General features: G+C 45.1%; 1 protein-coding gene across 1 annotated transcript in view; it reads left to right on the top strand.

Moving 5' to 3' along the window:
- Positions 1 to 20,802, top strand: part of LOC126248619 (intermembrane lipid transfer protein VPS13A-like) — a 764,418-nt gene that overhangs the window by 92,302 nt on the left and 651,314 nt on the right. The window contains exon 3 of the mRNA XM_049949782.1: positions 11,778 to 11,885. Coding sequence (XP_049805739.1) covers positions 11,778 to 11,885 — 108 coding nt within the window. The remainder of the gene's footprint in view (positions 1 to 11,777; positions 11,886 to 20,802) is intronic.

Genomic DNA, 20,802 nt, shown 5'->3' on the forward strand with positions numbered 1-20,802 from the left:
TGGTGTACTCAACGACGAACCTGGGTGCACGAATGGCAAAACATCATTTTTTCGGCTGAATCCAGGTTCCGTTTACAGCATCATGATGGTCGCATCCGTGTTTAGAGACATCGCGATGAACGCACATCGGAAGCGTGTATTCGTCATCGCCATACTGGCGTATCAGCCGACGTGATGGTATAGGGTGCCATTGGTTACACGTCTCGGTCACCTCTTGTTCGCATTGACGGCACTTTGAACAGTGGACGTTACATTTCAGATGTGTTACGACCCGTGGCTCTATCCTTCATTCGATCTCTGCGAAACCCTACATTTCAGCAGGATAATGCACGACCGCATGTTGCAGGTCCTGTACGGGCGTTTCTGGATACAGAAAATGTTCGACTGCTGCCCTGGTCAGCACATTCTCCAGATCTCTCACCAATTGAAAACGTCTGGTCAATGGTGGCTGAGCAACTGGCTCATCACAATACGCCAGTCACTACTCTTGATGAACTGTGGTATCGTGTTGAAGCTGCATGGGCAGCTGTACCTGTACACGCCATCCAAGCTCTGTTCGACTCAATGCCCAGGCGTATCAAGGCCGTTATTACGGCCAGAGGTGGTTGTTCTGGGTACTGATTTCTCAGGATCTATGCACACAAATTGCGTGAAAATGTAATCACATGTCAGTTCTAGTATAATGTATTTGTCCAATGAATACCCGTTTATCATATGCATTTCTTCTTGGTGTAGCAATTTTTATGGCCGGTAGTGTATCTATTTCAAGGCATATCAACATACGACAACTAATTTATTAACTTCACATAATGCGCCAGTTCGTGCTTAACAATTGGCAGTATCACATAAATGCTATCATATCTTTGACTGTAATAAAAAACAATGAATACAATGAATATCATAGATGAAGTTCCTTTAAACCTGTCAGATCTTTATAATTGTATTATTCATAATACAAATGTTCAAATGTGTGTCCACCTTGTTGGATGCAGTGATGTAAGCGCCTCTCGGTACCAGCATCGACACCTCTTAACATTTACATAATACTGCAAACTAAATGCAATAGGACGATAACACACGTTTATACTACATTGCACATCCGCATTATTTTCATTTAAGCTCTGCTTACCGTGTGTGGGATGTGCTCCAAAATACTGAATAACGCTCCAGGCAACATCGAATGCGTCGCGGATTGGTCTTGCCGTGACACGTCGTACCTGGAAAGCTTCCTCAGTTCTTAATGCATCTCTATATGTCTAAAAATATGTGCAGAAGGCAGATGCCGGGTTGGAACACGTTGTGAATACAACCTTCAGCCCTAGCTGCGTTGCGGAACGTCTCTCCTTAGATCAGTATCATATCGGTGTAGACGTCGTTGGAGTGCGACGCAGTTGCTACCTGTTTGACTGTAAGACCTGACTCGAACTACAGACTGCTGGCCACGCGACCGTATCAAAACGGAACCAGGAGGAAAACCCATGCAGATGGCGGCACAGCTCGTTGGAGGTGTGCTTCCCCTCCTTTCAACAGCAGGTGGTCATCCACGTATGCACGACATCTGAAAGTGTGACGTCTTAGTTCGGCGCCTGAAAGTGCATTCGTCAGCCGCCCAATGAGTAGTTCCAGAGCCACCACAATCAATGACATTGAAAGCGGGCAGCCCTCTCGGAGCGAGCGACGAATCGAGATTGAACCTGTGACCCGCCCACTGACCTGGACCGAATACTGTGCTCCTCCATAAATCATCCTAACTACTCCAATGAACTGGACAGAAATTTCGTATTTTCCACCACCATGTAGAGTTACTCATGGCACAAGCTATCAAAAGCGCTATCAAAATCAGCCGCCACAATTGACGCTTTCAGCTGACACGTCTTGGCCACAGCTACCACATCACAGCGGTTTCCAGTGGCCGTTTGGACATTCACCGTACCACTGGCGTTGTTTGTTCCATGGAAATGATTCTATTAAGCAGCAAGCGACAACTTAAAGCCAGGAGCCGAGCAAAAAATCTTACTGTCGGTGTTCAGTAGTGATGGAGCGGTAGTGTGCGACCGTAATCCACAGCTACGGCTTATATCCTGGCGTCTATATGCCTTCGACAAATGCTTACGTATCGGACTGTAACACCTCGTTGTTCATTGTCGTCCATCTCCGCGCACTTTATACTCGAAATTGTCGATACAATTCAGCAGGCGATGTGTTCATGGCAACGTTGGCGATTGCCTTTGAACATTCTTGCAAGTAAAATCTCCCATCATAGCGCCTGCTTCCACTAGCGCAAGGGCACGGGAGTCATGAGTGGCTACTAGATCGAGGTCCTCGAAGAGAGTATCATCCTCCAGATAGAGGTGGTGCTAGTACTCCACAAACTCACTGATGATTTCTGTTTAACATGCCACCCTTTGTGGCAGGCGGGTGATAAACTCCGTGACCAAGAACTGACATCGACGTTTCCGTTCTTGCTCAATGTGATGTATCGAGAGACTCTTGTTCCAGATCACGTCCTGACGTCTTGTACGCACCATAACTCCCTGAAGCTGTCGTCGGTCTAGTGTTACCAGTTTCGCCTTTGTCCTTTTCCGGTCGCAAAGTAGAACTCGGACTCTTGGTGGTTCCATGCTGCCACCTCCCTTCCGTATCTGATTAATGTGTATTGGATCGCCAGTTTGGCACATTCGAGCTACCAGTTAAGCATCGTTGTACACAATCCGACTCGCCTTTCACATGCATCCCACGTCTCAACTATTCGTTGACGACAGTCGGGATCTTAAAGATAGACATTGACCTCCCCTGGGATCAGACTCCTCCACGCTTCTCCGCGTGAGAGGAGAACCGTATGGATGAATGCGCTGTAATCGACAGCGTTCTGCATTTTGTACAGCATTAGCAAGACTCATGGATGTATAAATGCGATCCAGTCTGGTCGCCGAATGTCTTGTCAGACAGGTGGACATATCCATGGAGCAACTCCCAGTGTTACGAAACGCAAGATCATGAACAACAAAACACAGCTTCTGGCAGATGTTGGACTGTGGCCACTGATCCTTCTGGCCGAGAACACAAATGAAATCCCCACCAAAGACGATATATTCGCGACAGCAGGGAAAAGGGGGTAAAATTTTCCGCATAAAATCGCGCCCTGTCTCGCTGTCGTCCTGAACTCGACGGCGTGTAAATGTTAATAATTCGTGTTCCCAATGTCGTGAAGGCCATTCCTGTGGCAAGCGGAAGATACTGCACGTCACCAATGGTGAACCTACCATGTACGTTAATGGCTACTCAGTGGCCATTATAATCCCCATAACATGTATGGGACTTGTACGTGCGGCGGCACAGCAAGATGAATTGCCTCCATCAACGTAATATCTATATCACATGCCCAAATAATCTACCTCAGAAGACATACCTCGACAAGTGGACGTACATCCTTTGTATTCATCGTTGCAATACGGCAGACATGGCACTGATTCCCATCCTATCAGTGTATCACGATAAGTCGGCATCGGTGCGGGGCAGGCTGTTGAAGGCGCTCATCTGCCACTCTCTCTTCACCACGATCAAGAATCAGCTCGTCGTCTCGGGTGGCAGCAACCCCTCCACGACGTCTGGAGCCTCCTCACTATCGTAACCCCACGCAGTAGTAACCACTGGCGCAGCAATTTCCATGTCTTCAGTCTTCGCTGGCACCAAAGCAGCAGTATTGTCCATTATGCCGACCGAATTTGAATGTCGCAGATTGGCATCACATCCTTTTGGTGGTAGAGGCACTGACATCTGGTGTTCTGATGTTATGTGTTCTATGGCATCTTTCAGTTGCGACGATTTCGGGGCGTCTTCTGGCTGTTCAGACATGTCATTTTCAGGGCATGTGGTAACATCCCATGCAGACATCGTACGGTGGCGCTTCTTGTGCTTTTTTGGGAAACGCTGTTTGCTTAGTGGCCCATCCTGTGAGAGAATGAGAGGGAGTCGCCCTTGTACAGCAAAAAGCATTCGTCAGAACAATAAAGTAATCGATACCTGTTGCAGTCCCTGTCGTATGGTCACTTAAAGACAGACCTGATGCTGCAGAAGCGATAGAATGAGTTACGTCACTCTTCGCCTCCACTCCTCCCTCCGAGTTATCCTGGGTAAGGCTGTCTCGACTCACTAACAGGTCTGCATCCACCCAGAGGACGCATCAGTGACCGGTAGCATTGTCATCACCGGTGTCTGTACCCGATCGCAAGTCGGCAACTGCGCAATCTGTCGCTGCATAGAGCTAGCCTGGAGGTGACCTTCTTGTCTACAACCAGAATAGATCTGTGGTTGACTGTCACAAATCATCAACGCCTGACAACCGTTGATTGTCAGATAGGATGGTCCATGGTTCTTGAGATCAACAGTGTTCTGACGTAATCTGTTAAGTACGGGGTACTTATTGGATTGTGCCCATCGATCCGCCATGTGGCCATGCACATTCCGTATGACCGGAAGGCCACTACGACGTCATCAAATGGAAGCTCAAAAGACAGCTCAAACACACATATGGTCCGGGTCCCCAGACCTGCATGTTCCCTCATGGCCACACCAACATTCCTGTCTGCATGACATAAGCAGAGGCCGGGTTTTGTCGTCTGCAGAATCCTCTCACACGCAGCATCGTTAATCACCTTAACGTATACAGCGGGACATAGAATGGAAGGCTGTATTCCTAGACATTCCGCTGCCGGAATCTTGACATCTTCATGGAGGAAGTGTTTTACTTCCAGTCTTCAGTCTTTTGTATTCTTTACAGAAGCGGAATCGTACTGTGAACTTCCTGTGTTTGTTCGCCATGATCAAGGTACACTAGTCCACACGCAGAGTAAACAAAATTCGCTCTCACACACCGCAAGCAGAATTACCACATTTGCACTTCGAGCGGCTGTTATAGCGCAGTTTCAAAGAAAAATACTGATCTCTTGAATTCAGTAATCTGGGGCATATGATTGACTTCAGATTAAATATTTGTTCAGAACACGATCTGCCATGCCTAAAACCTCCTTGATATTCACCTAAATTACTCTGCAGTGTTGTTCCTACTCTGTTTAGTATAAACTTGGGAAATATGCTAAAAGCAACTAGTTGTAAAGAAATTCTCTGTTGTTTTAAACACCTTGTTTATTTCCTTTGTTATGTAGTGTCAAGAGCACTTTTCCCTCTCCTGGTAGTTTTTCGGTTTCCAAGTTTTCTCAAAGCTTAATTATAGCTCATTTTTCTTGCTTTTGGTAGAGTTCTGCTGTAATAGAGACTTCTCCATTAACTTTTTAAGGTTTTAATAACTTCTTCAATTTCTTTGATAGTTGGGTAAATCTTCTTCTAAATTTGTGTGAGTGTCTAAGTATTTAAGCTTATGGATTGGTTTTGAAGAATTAAGAAGCTGGTCAAAATACTTTCCAAGTATTTCGAAATTTTCAATGTTACCTAAGTCAGATCGGCGAGTCTCATCCCATGCTCCTCTATTGTTACATTTAAATTTGAAGTGCATCTACCTTACTCTTTAAATCCCACCGTCTCCTTAAAGGTCTACTGGAAAAAGGTCTCTTTGGCATATCATCTACAGACCAACTACAGAAAACACTTTCATACTAAATTTTCTCATATACTCGCTTATTTTACCACTATGTAGTCTATAGTCTTTTGACTTATAAGGGTAGTAAGCACTCCGTCGTCAGGCCACAAGTGGTCCATCGGGACCGTCCGACCGCCGTGTCATCCTCATTGTGGATGCGGATAGGAGAGGCGTATGATCAGCACACCGCTCTCCCGGTCGTTATGATGGTTTTCTGTGACCAAAGCCGCTACTATTCGGTCGAGTAGCTCCTCAATTGGCATCACGAAGCTGAGTGCACCCCGAAAAATGGCAAGAGCGCATGGCGGCCCGGACGGTCACCCCATTCAAGTGCCGGCCACACCCAACAGCGCTTAACTTTAGTTCAAATGGTTCAAATGGCTCTGAGCAGTATGCGACTTAACTTCTGAGGTCATCAGTCGCCTAGAACTTAGAGCTAATTAAACCTAACTAACCTAAGGAAATCACACACATCCATGCCTGAGGCAGGATTCGAACCTGCGACTGTAGCGTTCGCTCGGTTCCAGACTGTAGCGCCTAGAACCGCACGGCCACTCCGGCCGGCTAACTTTAGTGGTCTGACGGGAACTGGTGCATCAATTGCGGCAAGGCCGTTGCCATTACAAGGGTAGTAATCATAACTAAATCTAACATACAGATATTAATTTTATTTGAGTAAACTGAAATGTTATTTTCAAATTTTATAACTAATAGTCTAACCATGCGAGGAATAAAATGAAATAGAACAAATTTTAGTATCTGCAGGAATCGAACGTGTCTCCACGAACTACCAGTCTGTGTCATACATTGCTTGCCCACAGTGTAGTCACGAGAATAGTCCTTTAAAAAAGTCGTCAGGTTACACGCTTGGACAATACGCTGTATGCAGTTTCAAAGAAAAGTACTAACCTGGTCCTGTAAGCAACGTAGCACTCATGTGCTGGAAGGGATAACATCATAAAAGAGCATATGCAATAGAAAACAGACAGCTGCATTGCTTCTCTGAGTTGATCATAGCGCGGCTGATCGTCATTTCAGCACGTGACACTGGTTTCTAGTTATCGTGGAGAGAACACTACAAATCTTGTTTTTGTCTGTTTCATTTGCGTTCTAACAATAAGAGAAATGGCGTAATTTTAATGCGATTTCTGCCTCGCATGCGAAGAGAAATGACACAATTTTAGTTTGATTTCCGGCTTGAATTTGAAGCGAAATAGCATAATTTTGGTGCGATATTTAAAGTTTAATGTAGCAAATAAGCAAACCAGCCGCCACTGTTTCAGTGTAAATGATGCTGTATCTCTTTCTCTTTGTTAACGTTCAATCCATGCGATGGGGTCCATTGTTGGCACTTGTAATTTTACAGCGTGATTATATTTAAACTTCCACTACTTGAACCAGCGTAAACGGAAGGCTACTTACCGTACGTGTAACCAACATTGTAGTAATGATGTCCAGATTGTGAACTGCAGGATTTGTGTTGTTAGTAGCGTTAGTGTCATGACTTCCCTTTGGTGGCCGATATTGGTACGGCATAGTAGGGTTGAAACATAAGCGTCAGTGTGCATTACAGATGCCGACAGTTAACATGCGTCTGGACAAGGTGAGCAGGGATTTACTCGTAAGGCTGTTTTATCGAAACATCAGGAGTAGTGCCGCTGCTCTTCATGAGTATCGACGCATTAAAGGAGTACAGAGTGGTCCCCTTCCCACACCGGGCTTTAAGAATATGATTCAGAAGTTAGAATTAACTGGTGATTTGGGATTTACTTCTGGCAGAGGCCGACGGTCAATTGCGCCACACGTTGAAGTAGTTACTGTCTCCATGGCTGAGAATGCTAGACGCAATGTACGATCTTCAAGCAGTGCACGAGCTGTGTCACGACAGCTGAACATGCCATGGTCCAACATTCGAAAAGTGCTTCGAACAATCGTGAAATGGTCTCCCTAATGCGGTTCCAGGCTGTCGTGGATGCAGACGGTCGTCATAGTGAGCAACGTTTGTTAAGTGGAACGTGAACATAGTACGCAATTAACTAAAGTTGCCCTCTCATGTGGAAATTAAAATGTTTTTCTTTCAATGGTTTATTCATTATTTCTCTTCTTTATGTCATTACAAACGTTTTCACAAAGTGTCATTGTCCTGTGATCACTCGTTTGTCGTGGGGGCCCCTCAAGCAGCGAAAGTTTAATTATGACCACTCTGTATTTTGCCGTCGGATGCCCTTCATGTCGCCACAGTCCTCAGTTATTCTAAGGGACGGAAGCCATGTGCACCACCTGTGTGTGAAACGTACAAAGTTTGTTCTGCGTGATATCGCATTTTAGCTTTTTGTGAATATTATTTTCTGATGCGGAGACTGGGGACAGGCCCACCATTTGCGTAAACGAGCGTTGGAAGCCGTCTAAAAACTACACTCAGGCTGGCTGGTGTATCGTTCCAGTCAGCATTAGTCCACCACGCGAACTCGATCCGGGTATTGAATACCTTCTTGTTCACACACTAGTGCTCTGCGACTTAGGCTACACAGCCAAGTCGGTTGTAAATGTTTCTCTGCGAAATAATTGCGAAAATTTAGCTAAATGAGAAGCTCATCTTCTTTGCCTGTATTCCCCTCTCAATTTTTTTTAAAGAAAGATGATTGAGCCTTCTGATTGGCATTGCAAATTTACTAAACAAATTCCCAGCTTTCGAGGTCGCTTAAAAATCCTATGTGTAGGCTCCTGTTAGAATTATCTCTGACTTTTCTCGTATCCCGACGATGCCAGTGTGATTAGAAGCGACACACGGGACTTATTATAGAGCCTTCATGCCTGCATCGAAGCTGGGTAAAAATCTCTGAACAGTTGGTGTAAATGAAAGAGCACATCTTTGCACAATAGTTAAGTCAAAAAATCTGCTGCTGGGTATCATTCAGTATCTATGTTTGTAACATTCTTGGATCGACCTCGGAATGTTGTTTACAAGTTGACAGAGATGTTACTTCTGAAGTTCACTCCTATGGTGGCCCTTTTAGGATTATCCGGTGTGTCAGGAGGCTTAATACAACGGCACACTATAGATTTCAACTGTTAACTGGCGAGCTCAATCGGGTTCTTGTCCGCTGACATTGCAAGCCAATCTATTCGATTGACTCATACCACGCGTGTTCAGGACGTGTGCGCGTTGTGTCCGTGTGTTATCATGTAGAGCTCGACAACAGCTTGGAGAATCCTGTCCCGATAATCCCCAGCCCATAATTTACCCTCGACAAGGATAAGAGGCATCCTATATCTACACATGCTACAAGCCCAAAACGTGGCTGCCTTCACACTTATTTACGATGATCATTAGGCGTCAGAGATGTTCAGCCTTCGTCGGTGAAGAGAATTCGACGGCATTGACCCTCTGGTCCAGGTTCCAGGTGTCCTTAAATACATCTCTCGCGCACCACAGCGTTGTGGGTTTCGTGTTGTTGCACTTTTCATAACTGACTCGCTAAGGCTGAACTGATGCAGCGAAGACGGACGCGTACGGTCTTGGTCGGCACAGCTCTCCCACTTGTCAGCATACCTATGATCCACAATTATTGGTAACAGTCGTCAGCTGGTGTTATTGACCGCAAACGACCACTACGAGTCACATCTTCAGGATTTTGTGTCTCACTGTTTTCCCGTTCCGTACTGGAATCACAGTTACTGAACTGCACTCAGAATGCACTTTACTTTCACCTCCCTGACACTGGCAGCTGTACGTTACGATTTCCTGTGATCGAAAGAGAACTGTCAATGAACGTATCGATTAAAAAAAAAAACTATGAAAGTCATTAGGATGGAGCAAAACTGTTGTCCAGGAGTTTTGTTTAGTTGCACTTGTGGGGGGAGAATATCACAGTCCCATTTACAGCATAAGGTATTCAATTTTGCAAACAAAGATTGAAACTAGAGCTATTTGAAGTTCTCATAATTAATTAACATATTGATTAGCACCCTCATTTGCTTTAAATAGCTCTCCTCTTAAACTAGATCTAATAATGTCATTCAGCTACTTTTTACAATATTCATGATGTTTGCTTTTCTCGTCTTTATGGTTTTTTATATGCATCATTATTGATGTGTACCGCTAAAACTGACTTCAACAAATCATATATCACAATAAAATCATAGGAATGGAATTTCCTTGATGAGATAATGTTTCTCACAGACACACACACACACACACACACACACACACACACACACACACACACAAAGGCTCGAGGGCAAGTAGATGCGTATGAACTTTTCCATACCGATATATAATACTCTAAACACACCACCATCTCAGAATTTCTTGGCTGTTTCCTAGCACTTACTCCCTTCTTAAAATTCATGCTGTATAAATTTTTAACGCACAGAGTAAACGTGTTTCTATTGTTATAATTTGTGTGTGTATATTTGTATGTAATTAGATATTAGTTTTAGCGTACTGTAATAATTGTGGCTTCAAAGTTTGATTTATTGCCTTTCAGCATAATATCACCCTTGATACCGACAATCGTTTATCGTCCGATGATGGACTTGCAAATCCAAACCGACTCGCAATATCAATAAATGCCAGTGCAGCAGCCGCCACATCGTTTGCTCTTACGATCCCATAAAGGCGCGTGAAGTGTCTCCTTACCTTAATTCTTTCCTAGTTGCAACAAGAGTACACTTGGAACACGCAAGTGTTTCTGTGCGTTGCTGGAAATTGGAATCCTGCTGAACGTTACATGGTGGTTCTTGACGAATCTGATAGAGAACAAGGAGAAAGGACAATTTAGTTATAATTTCAGGATGGAAACAAATAGCAGCTGACTTAACTACGAATGACAGGGTTAGCAGAGTGCCAGAAGTTCCATATGCTAAACGCAGCTGACTAGACTTTCCGCTATTGATATATCAATGACGTTTGTCGCCCACCTCGGCGATCGTGTTCGCAGAAAGGGCGAACTAGCCACGTATTATCTCGTCAACAATTGTGACTATTCGCTACTTGGCGACGACGCACAGCACGCGCTAATATGTATTCGTGCGCAAAATTTAAGAACGAAAGTAACTTTCGCATGATGTGCCACTGCTACTAACCATACTGGACGTACCCTTATATGGTGCGAAATAGTAACACGTGGCTCACCCAGGAAAACTATCGAACATGATCGTTTTGATCGGCCAGGTGTAATGATGTGGAAAGGCATAAAGCTGCATGGGCGTATTTACCTCCAAATCTGAACACGGTACAATCACTGATCTGCGTTATTGGGACACTGTATTCCTTCTCCGTGTGCTGTTTCCTAGGGGTGCATTCGGCCTTGGCTTCACTTTCATTGATGACATTGCACGACCGTATCGAACAGCGCAGGTGGGGGAGCTCGTGAAAAGAGAGGATATTCGGCTATTGGACTGGCCTACCCGTTCCCCCGACTTGAATCCATAGAGCACCACGTGTGAGATGCGTTGGGGAGACACTGCAGCACGTCCACATCCATCAACGGCCATCCAGCAGGTGTCAGCCGTGTTGATAGAGAAATGGAACGCCCTACCACAATAACTGCATACCAACCTTGTGTCCAGCACGGGAGCGCGTTGTAGAGCATGTAGTGCCGTCCGTTGTAATCACACAGCCTATTAACAAACATGTCCCGCCTTTTGTTATGTACAAGGGGCCATCATAAACACCGGTGTCTTTAGTGTCTTTGAATAAAAGTGTAATTTATGTTAGTCTCATTGCACATTTCTTTCAGTCACCTTTTGTACTCTACTGTCACAGTTCTTTCAGTGTATGATCCAAGTTCCATCGAGTTATATTTCTTGACAGTGGTACCACATGTGAAAGTTACTGTCGTCCTCGAGTTTTGCACACCAGTGTATTTTCAGCCTATTTATGTCTCTGCGTTTATAGGCATTACGTATCTGCAGTCAGATTATGGCGACTCAGTTACACCGAAAGTGCTCATTTGACGATGAAATTGAAACTTCCACTCTGCAGCGGTGTGTATGGTGAACCAATCTGCGTTCCAGACCACGAATCCATCCCGGATGCATTTGATAATTTTGCGTTCTGGATAGAATTAGAATGCCAGTTTTCAAGGACAGTAAACTGCATTTATAGTTTGTATCAATCAAACGTGAGTAGTCTCCATATTATCATGAACTAAAGGCATTTTTTCTTTTGTTTCAGTACGAACTTGACCTGCCAATAGAGGTGAAAGTTGGCGTCATTGGAAAAATAAACTTAAGCATTCCATGGGGTGGCCTTTACACACAGTCCGTGGTAGCTACTATTGAGGTAAGTAATAAATTAATGTGTTCATTGAAATGTTTTATGCAGTTATTCTTCTGTCTTCGTGTTTAGTAACTACCGGATTGAAAGTTTGTTTTTCCAATGTATGTTCATTCAGAAAGGGGTGACGATCTGTAGCTGCATTAATATTACGAAACTTATTCGCAACTGTGAATTTTCATGATATCACCTATATTAGGTATAAGATTAATATCTGTTGGTGACACATGAAAACTTGTGCCAGAGCAGGACGTTAACTCGGGTTTCCTGTTTATCAGGAGCAGTCGCCTTGGCTTACCTTTTTCTATTTTCTAAAGACGCTAACTCCTTCCTTTTTTAAAAAAATTTGCTGTATCCACTAAGCCACCTTTTTTATGCTTCAAATTTTAATGAATAGGCCGGCCGGAGTGGCCGTGCGGTTCTAGGCGCTACAGTTTGGAGCCGAGCGACCGCTCTGGCCGCAGGTTCGAATCCTGCCTCGGGCATGGATGTGTGTGATGTCCTTAGGTTAGTTAGGTTTAATTAGTTCTAAGTTCTAGGCGACAGATGACCTTAGAAGTTAAGTCGCATAGTGCTCAGAGCCATTTTTAATGAATAATTTTCATAAATTCAAGCAAATCCTGGTACACATATAACAGTTAAGTAAAGTTAAATTTCAATAGCAACCACTTCATTGTCAAACCACAAATATTATTTCTGTGTTGCTTGAAAGCTATTAGACTTAAAACTTTCCTCGCATAACATGAAGAAAGAAACTCACAGCACGATGGAGAACCGTATTTCCAATCCGCCCCGCTGCTCTGTCACGTGCATGCCTTCTCGTATGCATATAGTATCTACCGATTCTTATCGTCCGTTCATTCTTTCATCATATCCATAATTTCACTTCTCCTACAGTGGACGTTCCAGCTATGGAGGGGAGGGTGTGTCTTGAAACGTACTCCATAGGAAGTTACAGAAATACTGTCAGTATTTCGGATTGCACACGATCTTTAAATGTCGTGCCCGTAAAAAGGTCCAAAAGTCCGTCACATTCTTTGGGCTATCTCTGACGTAACAGAGCACCGTCTGGCCTCGAAGCCAAGTTACTGCCTTCGTTTTAGTACGTGGATAGTACGTCCCGTTCGGGAAGAATATAGTCCCTGGTCCGATGTGGCGTTGTCCCATTTGAAAAAAGAAAGCGATCATTTGTATCGGGCAGATTCCACACTTCTGCCGGGGGGCCGCATATGAGGCGGTGTTCATCGTCGTCCAGATTTTGGCACTGAGGCCACAATGGTGGATCTGTCATATGAATCGCATGGAGTCTGGGTCTGGTGACATTTTGCCATTAACTGTTAGGTACCACACTGCACGTCTCTTTGTGTCCAAGGAAACAATGTATGTAGATCTCCATACTATATGCCAATTGATATGTGAATGCTTATTGTCAATAGGACTGCTGCATCGTCCAGTCGTTAGTAGCCTTTTCTACAGACGTCACGCGCCGTTGTAGGTCTGGTTTCCGGCAGAGCCTTCAGAACGTAGCTGTACTCTATATAAAAAAAAAAAATAGCGCGTATATGGTGAAGTGACTGGGAAATGTGCTGGACTGCCACTGGCGCCATCGAGAAACTGGTGCTAGTTCTTCTATTAAGATTCCTGTCAGACAAGTATGATGTCTTCTCCACAGTTTTGACATTGTGCTGGTATCTACATTTATACCATACTCCGCAAGCCACCGAATGGTGTGTGGTGGAGCATATCACTAATTGAGCCCTCCAACCATGTTCCACTCTCGAATAGCGCGTGGGAAGAATGATTGTCGGTAAGCCTCCGCAATGGCTCTAATTTCTCGAATTTTCTCCTCATGGTCATTACCCGAGACGTATGTAGGGGGAAGTAATATGCTGTAAGACTCCTCTTGAAAAGTACTCTCTCTAAATTTCAATATTAAAACTCTGCGTGATGCACAACGCCTCTCCTGTAACGTCTGTCAATGGAGTTTGTTGAGCGTCTCCGTAACGCTCTCGTGCCGACTCAACGATCCCGTGAAGAAACGTGCCGTTCTTTGTTGGATCTTCTCCATCTCTTCTATCAGTCCTATCTGGTAGGGATACCAGACAGATGACAGTACTCAAGAATGGGTCGAAAAATCGCCTTATAAGCCACTTCCTTCGTGGATGAGTGCATTTCATTAAGATTCTTCCTATGAATCTCAGTCTCGCATCAGATTTTCCCACTATTTGTTTTAGATGGTCATTCCACTTAAGGGCGCTCCGGATAGTTACTCCTATATATTTTACGGCAGATACTGTTTCCAGCGGTTTATCATCAATAATGTAGCTATACACTAGTGGATTTCTTTTCCTATGTATGCGCAATATATTATATTTATTTCCATTCAGGATCAACTGCCAGCGCCTGCACCATTCATCAATTCTCTGGAGGCTATTTTGAAAATCCTTACTATATCCTAGCGTTGCTACTATTTTATAGACGACCACATCATCTGCGAACAGCCTCAGAGAGCATCCGACGCTCTCTACTAGATGACTTACATATATTGTAAACGGTAACGGTCCTATCCCACTTCCTTGGGATACACCGAAAATTTCCTTCACATCTGTCGATTTTGTTCCGTTAAGAGCGACGTGTTGAGTTCTGTCTGCAAGGAAGTCTTGAATCCAGTCGCATATCTGCTCCGATACTCGATAAGCTCGTATTTTTTTCACTAAACATCAGTGCTGGACGGTATTAAATGCCTTCCTGAAGTCAAGGAAGACGGCATCAACCCGAGCACCGTTGTCTACGGCGCAGTGGATCTCATGGAGCAGCAGAGCGAGCTGCGTTTCGCAGGATCTCTGTTTGTGGAATCCATGTTGATTTTTATAGAGGAGATATTTCTTCTCCAAGAACGTCATAATTCTTGAGAGTAAAACATGTTCCGTAATTCTACTACGAATTGACGTCAACGATATAGGTTTATAATAGTGTGCACCTGTCCTACGGCCCTTCTTAAAAACGGAAATGACATGCGCTTTCTTCCAGTCGCTGGGTACCCGTCGTTGCTCAAACGATCTACGATAAATTACTGCTAGAAGGGGGGCAAACTCTTTCGCATAATCTTTGTAGAATTTTAAAGGTATCTTATCTGATCATGGCGGTTTTCCGCTACTAAGCGATCGTAGTCGTTTTTCTGTTCCACGATCGGTTATCTCAATATCTGCCATTTGACGTTCGTACGATTGAAAAGAGGGACCTTGTTATGATCATCCGCGGTGCAACAATTTTGGAAGACTCTCATTGCTCTCAGTCTTCGCTTCGTTCAGCTTTTGTGTGTCAGCTATGTTTTTACTATTCTAGAATCTGAGCTGAGGTTCTCTCTGTTTACGTAGCAGTTTTCTAACACGCCGGCCGCGGTGGTCTCGCGGTTCTAGGCGCTCAGTCCGGAACCGCGCGACTGCTACGGTTGCAGGTTCGAATCCTGCCTCGGGCATGGATGTGTGTGATGTCCTTAGGTTAGTTAGGTTTAAGTAGTTCTAAGTTCTACGGGACTGATGACCACAGATGTTAAGTCCCATAGTGCTCAGAGCCATTTGAACCATTTTTTTTCTGACACGTCTATTGAACCATGGTGGGTCTTTCCCATCCCTTAAGACTTTACTCGGCACATATTTGTCTAGGGCATGTTGCACGATTCCTTCGAATTTTTTTCCATTTGTTTTCCATGTTTTCGTTCTCATTACCGAATATTTGAAGCTGACTGCGCAGATACTCTGAAATTTGTATCCTGTCACTAGCTAAGAAAAAATATCTTCCCACCTTTCTTAACATTCTTTGTCAGATTCGTTGTCATAGATGCTATCACAGCCTTATGATCACTGATATCTTCCTCTACGTTAACTGATCCGATAAGTTCAGGTCTGTTTGTTGCCAGGAAGTCTACGAGGTTACCCTCACGAGTTGGTCCTCTAACGATCTGCTCAAAGTAATTTTCGGATAAGACATTCAGAACAATATCACACGAATCCCTGGCTCTGGAACAAGTTCTGATAGCATGAAACTCCCAATCTATACCTGGCAAGTTGAGGTCACTATTACAGTGGCATGATCAGAAAAATTACTAACGACGTTCTGCAGGTTCTGTCGGAAGCGTTCTACCACTGGAGCTCCTGACCCAGGTGGTCTATAAAAGCATCCGATTTCCATTTTTGATCGACCTTTGGTACCCAGATTAACTCACAATCGGAATCACTGATAACCTCGCTAGATTTTATCAAATTCCTTAGTGCAACAAACACAACGCCACCGTTGGAAACTAACCTATCCTTATGATAAATATTCCAATCTGAACTTAGGAATTCGTTGTCACTAACGTCCGGTTTCAACCAACTTTCTGTTCCTAATACTATCTGTGCTTTATAACCTTCAGTAAGCGATAGTAATTCTGGGACCTTTCCTCGGATGCTCCTACAGTTCATTAAAATCATATTAAGCTTTTCTATCTCTGATCTGCGACGACGAACGTTTTCTGAGAAGATTGTGGCTAATTTATCAGGCAAATTGTCTTTGATCCGAAGGGAGGATTTCTCTAACCTAAAAAAGCCCCATGTGCACCCCACACTACTCCGTTACCCTAGTAGTTGTTTCCTGCGCGTAGTGCACGCCTGACCTATTAAGGGGAACCATGCAATCCTGTACCCGATAGCGAAGGTCAATAAATTCGCATCCGATACCGTGGCAGAGTCGTCTGAGCCTCTGGTTTAGACCTTCCACTCTGCTCCATACCAGAGGACTGCGAACAACCCTGGGAACGATGCTACAAATAGACAGATTAGCCTGTATCCGCATGCGATGCTAGTTGCCTTCACCAAACCAGTCATCCGCTGAAAGGAGCCGAGGATGCCCTCAGAACCCAAGCGGCATGCGTCATTGATGCCGACATGTGCCACTATATGCAGCCGGTTGTACCCAGTGCGCTCGATAGCTGCCGGCAGGGGCTCTTCCACATCACGGACGAGACCCCCCCGGGAGAAATACCGAGTTCACGCTGACATTCTTTTACGCCTTACCAGCTATTTCCCTGAGGGCTGCATCACCCGCCTAAAATTGGAGCACCCTCAGCACTTGTCCGGGCTGGGTAGGAAAATCGGACGCTGGCCCAGCAGGATTAGCACCCCGTGCTGGCTCAGAGTTATAATCGACACACGGTAGCACCTCGTACCTGTACTAAGACGCAGAGAGCCAGCCGCGCGACCTGCTCCCTCTTTCGCTTTCCGTCCACGACACGCGGACCCACCACTGTATGCCACCCACTCTCGAGCGAGGATGGACTGGTCAGATGTTGCGAATCAAAGGTGTCGCAGGTCTCGTCCCCAGTCCCCCGATGCCACCGCAACTTTGAACATTAGCCAGAAGTATGTCGACGGTATCCAACGCTGCTTCCAGATGTTTACGAACAGCGACCTATTCTCCTTGTGTCCGCTCACGACAAGCACGGTTCCTAGCCATATCGTAATGTGTAAAAATAGATATGAGATCTCAGATGGTGCTACTGAGCTTGAAACGTTCGCAGAATATAGCGAGGAGAATAAAAAAAACGCTTAAAACTGTTGATCGTATGCAAACCAGAATGTACTGATCTAAACTATATGCTATGTATCAGCACGACATTCAAACTTAGTGGTGTGACGTCGCGGTCTGACGGCGGGAAAATTACACTAAGAAACCGCATTATACGAGGATATGGACGCAAAAAGAAAAACTTACAGTAATTTGCTAATCACTAGCCTACTCAGTAAAATACAAAAAAAATGGTTCAAATGGCTCTGAGCACTATGGGACTCAACTGCTGAGGTTATTAGTCCCCTAGAACTTAGAACTAGTTAAACCTAACTAACCTAAGGACATCACAAACATCCATGCCCGAGGCAGGATTCGAACCTGCGACCGTAGCGGTCTTGCGGTTCCAGACTGCAGCGCCTTTAACCGCACGGCCACTTCGGCCGGCCAGTAAAATACACAGGTACAGTTCACTCCTTTGCAGAAGCATGTGAAAAAAAGAAAAAAAAAACAGAAAATAAATTAAATTACTGTGTATCCGGTAAATGCTGCTCCACTCGATCGTGAACATGCGCAAGATCAAGTCCATCCCTTCTAAGAGGGAGGGTAAGGGTTTCTTATCTTATTTTAAATAGTAGACTCGCACTCTCGAAGGAACCGAACGCCGCCACTGTTCGTCGTGCCATCGTCACCGGCGTCGGGACTACTTGACCAAAGTGCTGAATTCGTGACGCCTTAACATATGTGACCCGCTGGATCATGTGTAATAACTGTGTGATGCTCTCTTTGACGCCCGTCCGGACTGACTACAGTAGTCTCTTATAGTTGTAAGCTGTTGTGCGACGTATGTCGTTGGTAGAAACAATCCCTAGGCATTTCAAAAAAAATGGTTCAAATGGCTCTGAGCACTATGGGACTCAACTGCTGAGGTCATTAGTCCCCTAGAACTTAGAACTAGTTAAACCTAACTAACCTAAGGACATCACAAACATCCATGCCCGAGGCAGGATTCGAACCTGCGACCGTAGCGGTCTTGCGGTTCCAGACTGCAGCGCCTTTAACCGCACGGCCACTTCGGCCGGCCCTAGGCATTTCAAGGTGTATATGAGCCTTAAAGGTGCTACACACTCTTCCTTTAGTCCAACACCAATATTCATCGCCGGCCGAAGTGGCCTAGCGGTTCTAGGCGCTTCAGTCTGGAACTGCGCGACCGCGACGGTCGCAGGTTCGAATCCTGCCTCGGGCATGGATGTGTGTGATGTCCTTAGGTTAGTTACATTTAAGTGGTTCTAAGTTCTTGGGGGCTGATGACCTCAGATGTTAAGTCCCATAATGCTTAGAGCCATTTGAACAATTTGAATATTCATCGCTACAGACTTGTCCAGATTTATACGGCTGCCTGTGGCCGTTCCATATTTACATAACCAATCTAAATCCACACGCATATCGTTTTCATTCCGCACTATCAGCACCACTTCACCCGCATATAACTTTTACGTAAATGTGTGTCCTCGCGAAGTCAGTCCTGTCAAGCGTTACCGAAGTCTGCAGAGTAACCTGTCGGGAGCCAGTGCATATAATATGGTAGATAAGGGACATCCGTGTCTGACCGATCTCGCTAGGATGAGAGATTTTGTCACACGCCCATTGACGAGCACTTTGGAGTAGGCAGTGCTGAGTAGTCGCATCACGACGGTGATAAATGGACGCGGAAACGGCACGAGTTCAAAAAATGGCTCTGAGCACTATGGGACTTAACATATGAGGTCATCAGTCCCCTAGAACTTAGAACTACTTAAACCTAACCAACCTGAGGTCATCACACACATCCATGCCCGAGGCAGGATTCGAACCTGCGACCGTAGCAGTCAAGCGGTTCCGGACTGAATCGCCTAGAACCGCTCGGCCACAGAGGGCGGCAAACCGCATGAGTTCCAGGAATTCTGCAAGATAGGTATTGCTTACTCTATCAAAGGTTTGATCAAAATCTATCGACGCTAGTGCTGCACGGAGATGGCACGTCTTTGCTAGGGTGATCAAATTGCGATATCCAACAAGCACCGTCTGGATGTTGTTATCTGCGCCGAACTAAGTTTAATCGAGTGAGATCACGTGGTCAGTATACGCTGTGGCCACAGATCAGTTTGCAGGACGTCAGCGTTAAGATCGCGTGTAGCATATATTCGGTTGAGACGGCTAGCGGAGTGTTTCGTTCTATGTATGTAGCCGGCCGATGTGACCGAGCGGTTCTAGGCGCTTCAGTCTGGAACTGCGCGACCGCTACGGTCGCAGGTTCGAATCCTGCCTCGGGCATGGATGTGTGTGATGTCCTTAGGTTAGTTACATTTAAGTGGTTCTAAGTTCTAGGGGACTGATGAACTCAGATGTTAAGCCCCAAAGTGCTCAGAGCCATTTGAACCTATGTATGTATCTAGGACGGGGACCATGGACATGCTCGCAGATGTCGACTAGACGCATATTCTGCACCAACATTCGTAGTTCTGGGCACGGGGTATATCGAGGAAATTTATCTTTGTGTGTAAGTACACGATTAAAATCGCCGCCTAGGATTAATCGGTCGTGTCGATTCTAGAAGAAAGGGGAAATTTCCTCTGCGAAGAAGTGGGAACGCTCTTGCCTCCTGTCTGTACAGTTCCAATCATATCTCGTCTCGAGGTTCCTTCAAGTATAAATTGCTCGATTTCAAACGCTTTTGGTAGCGCAAATTCATTATTAAAAATGGTCTTGATGGTAGTGTGCGGTACGAAGGAGCCATCATTCTAGTTTGAAAGTGCATTAGTCGAGCGGTTTAAGGCGCTGCAGTCACGGACTGTGCGGCTGGTCCCGGCGGAGGTTCAAGTCCTCCCTCGGGCATGGGTGTGTGTGTGTGTTTGTCCTTAGAATAATTTAGGTTAAGTAGTGTGTAAGCTTAGGGACTGATGACCTTAGCAGTTACGTCCCATAAGATTTCACACACATTTGAACATTTTTTTATAGTTTGAAAGTAAACAACCGCGTGCGCGCGAAGTTTTGCGGCAGGTACTTAAACAGACGTCCGAGCCGCAGGACTGCGAAAGCAGACAACCATCTCGGCTATTCGTGCACGCGCCTTTTACCGATTCAAATCTCTATATGCCACACTGCCTCTGTCCCTATTGCTCTCAACATTACTCGGATTCCAATAGCAGGGTTCATGAGACAGAGGTTTTCAACGTTAATATTATTATCGTCTTTTGCCTGCCTAGGTTCGTAAAAAGGAGTAGTAGAGGCCTAGAGGGGCAAACGACGATAATAATACTGACACTGAACATACCTGTCTCATTAGACCTGCTGTGGGAATCCAAGAGATGTTGAGAGTAATAGGGACGTAGACAGTGTG

The sequence above is a fragment of the Schistocerca nitens genome, chromosome 3 (genome assembly GCF_023898315.1).
Source record: "Schistocerca nitens isolate TAMUIC-IGC-003100 chromosome 3, iqSchNite1.1, whole genome shotgun sequence".
Lineage (NCBI taxonomy): Eukaryota > Metazoa > Arthropoda > Insecta > Orthoptera > Acrididae > Schistocerca > Schistocerca nitens.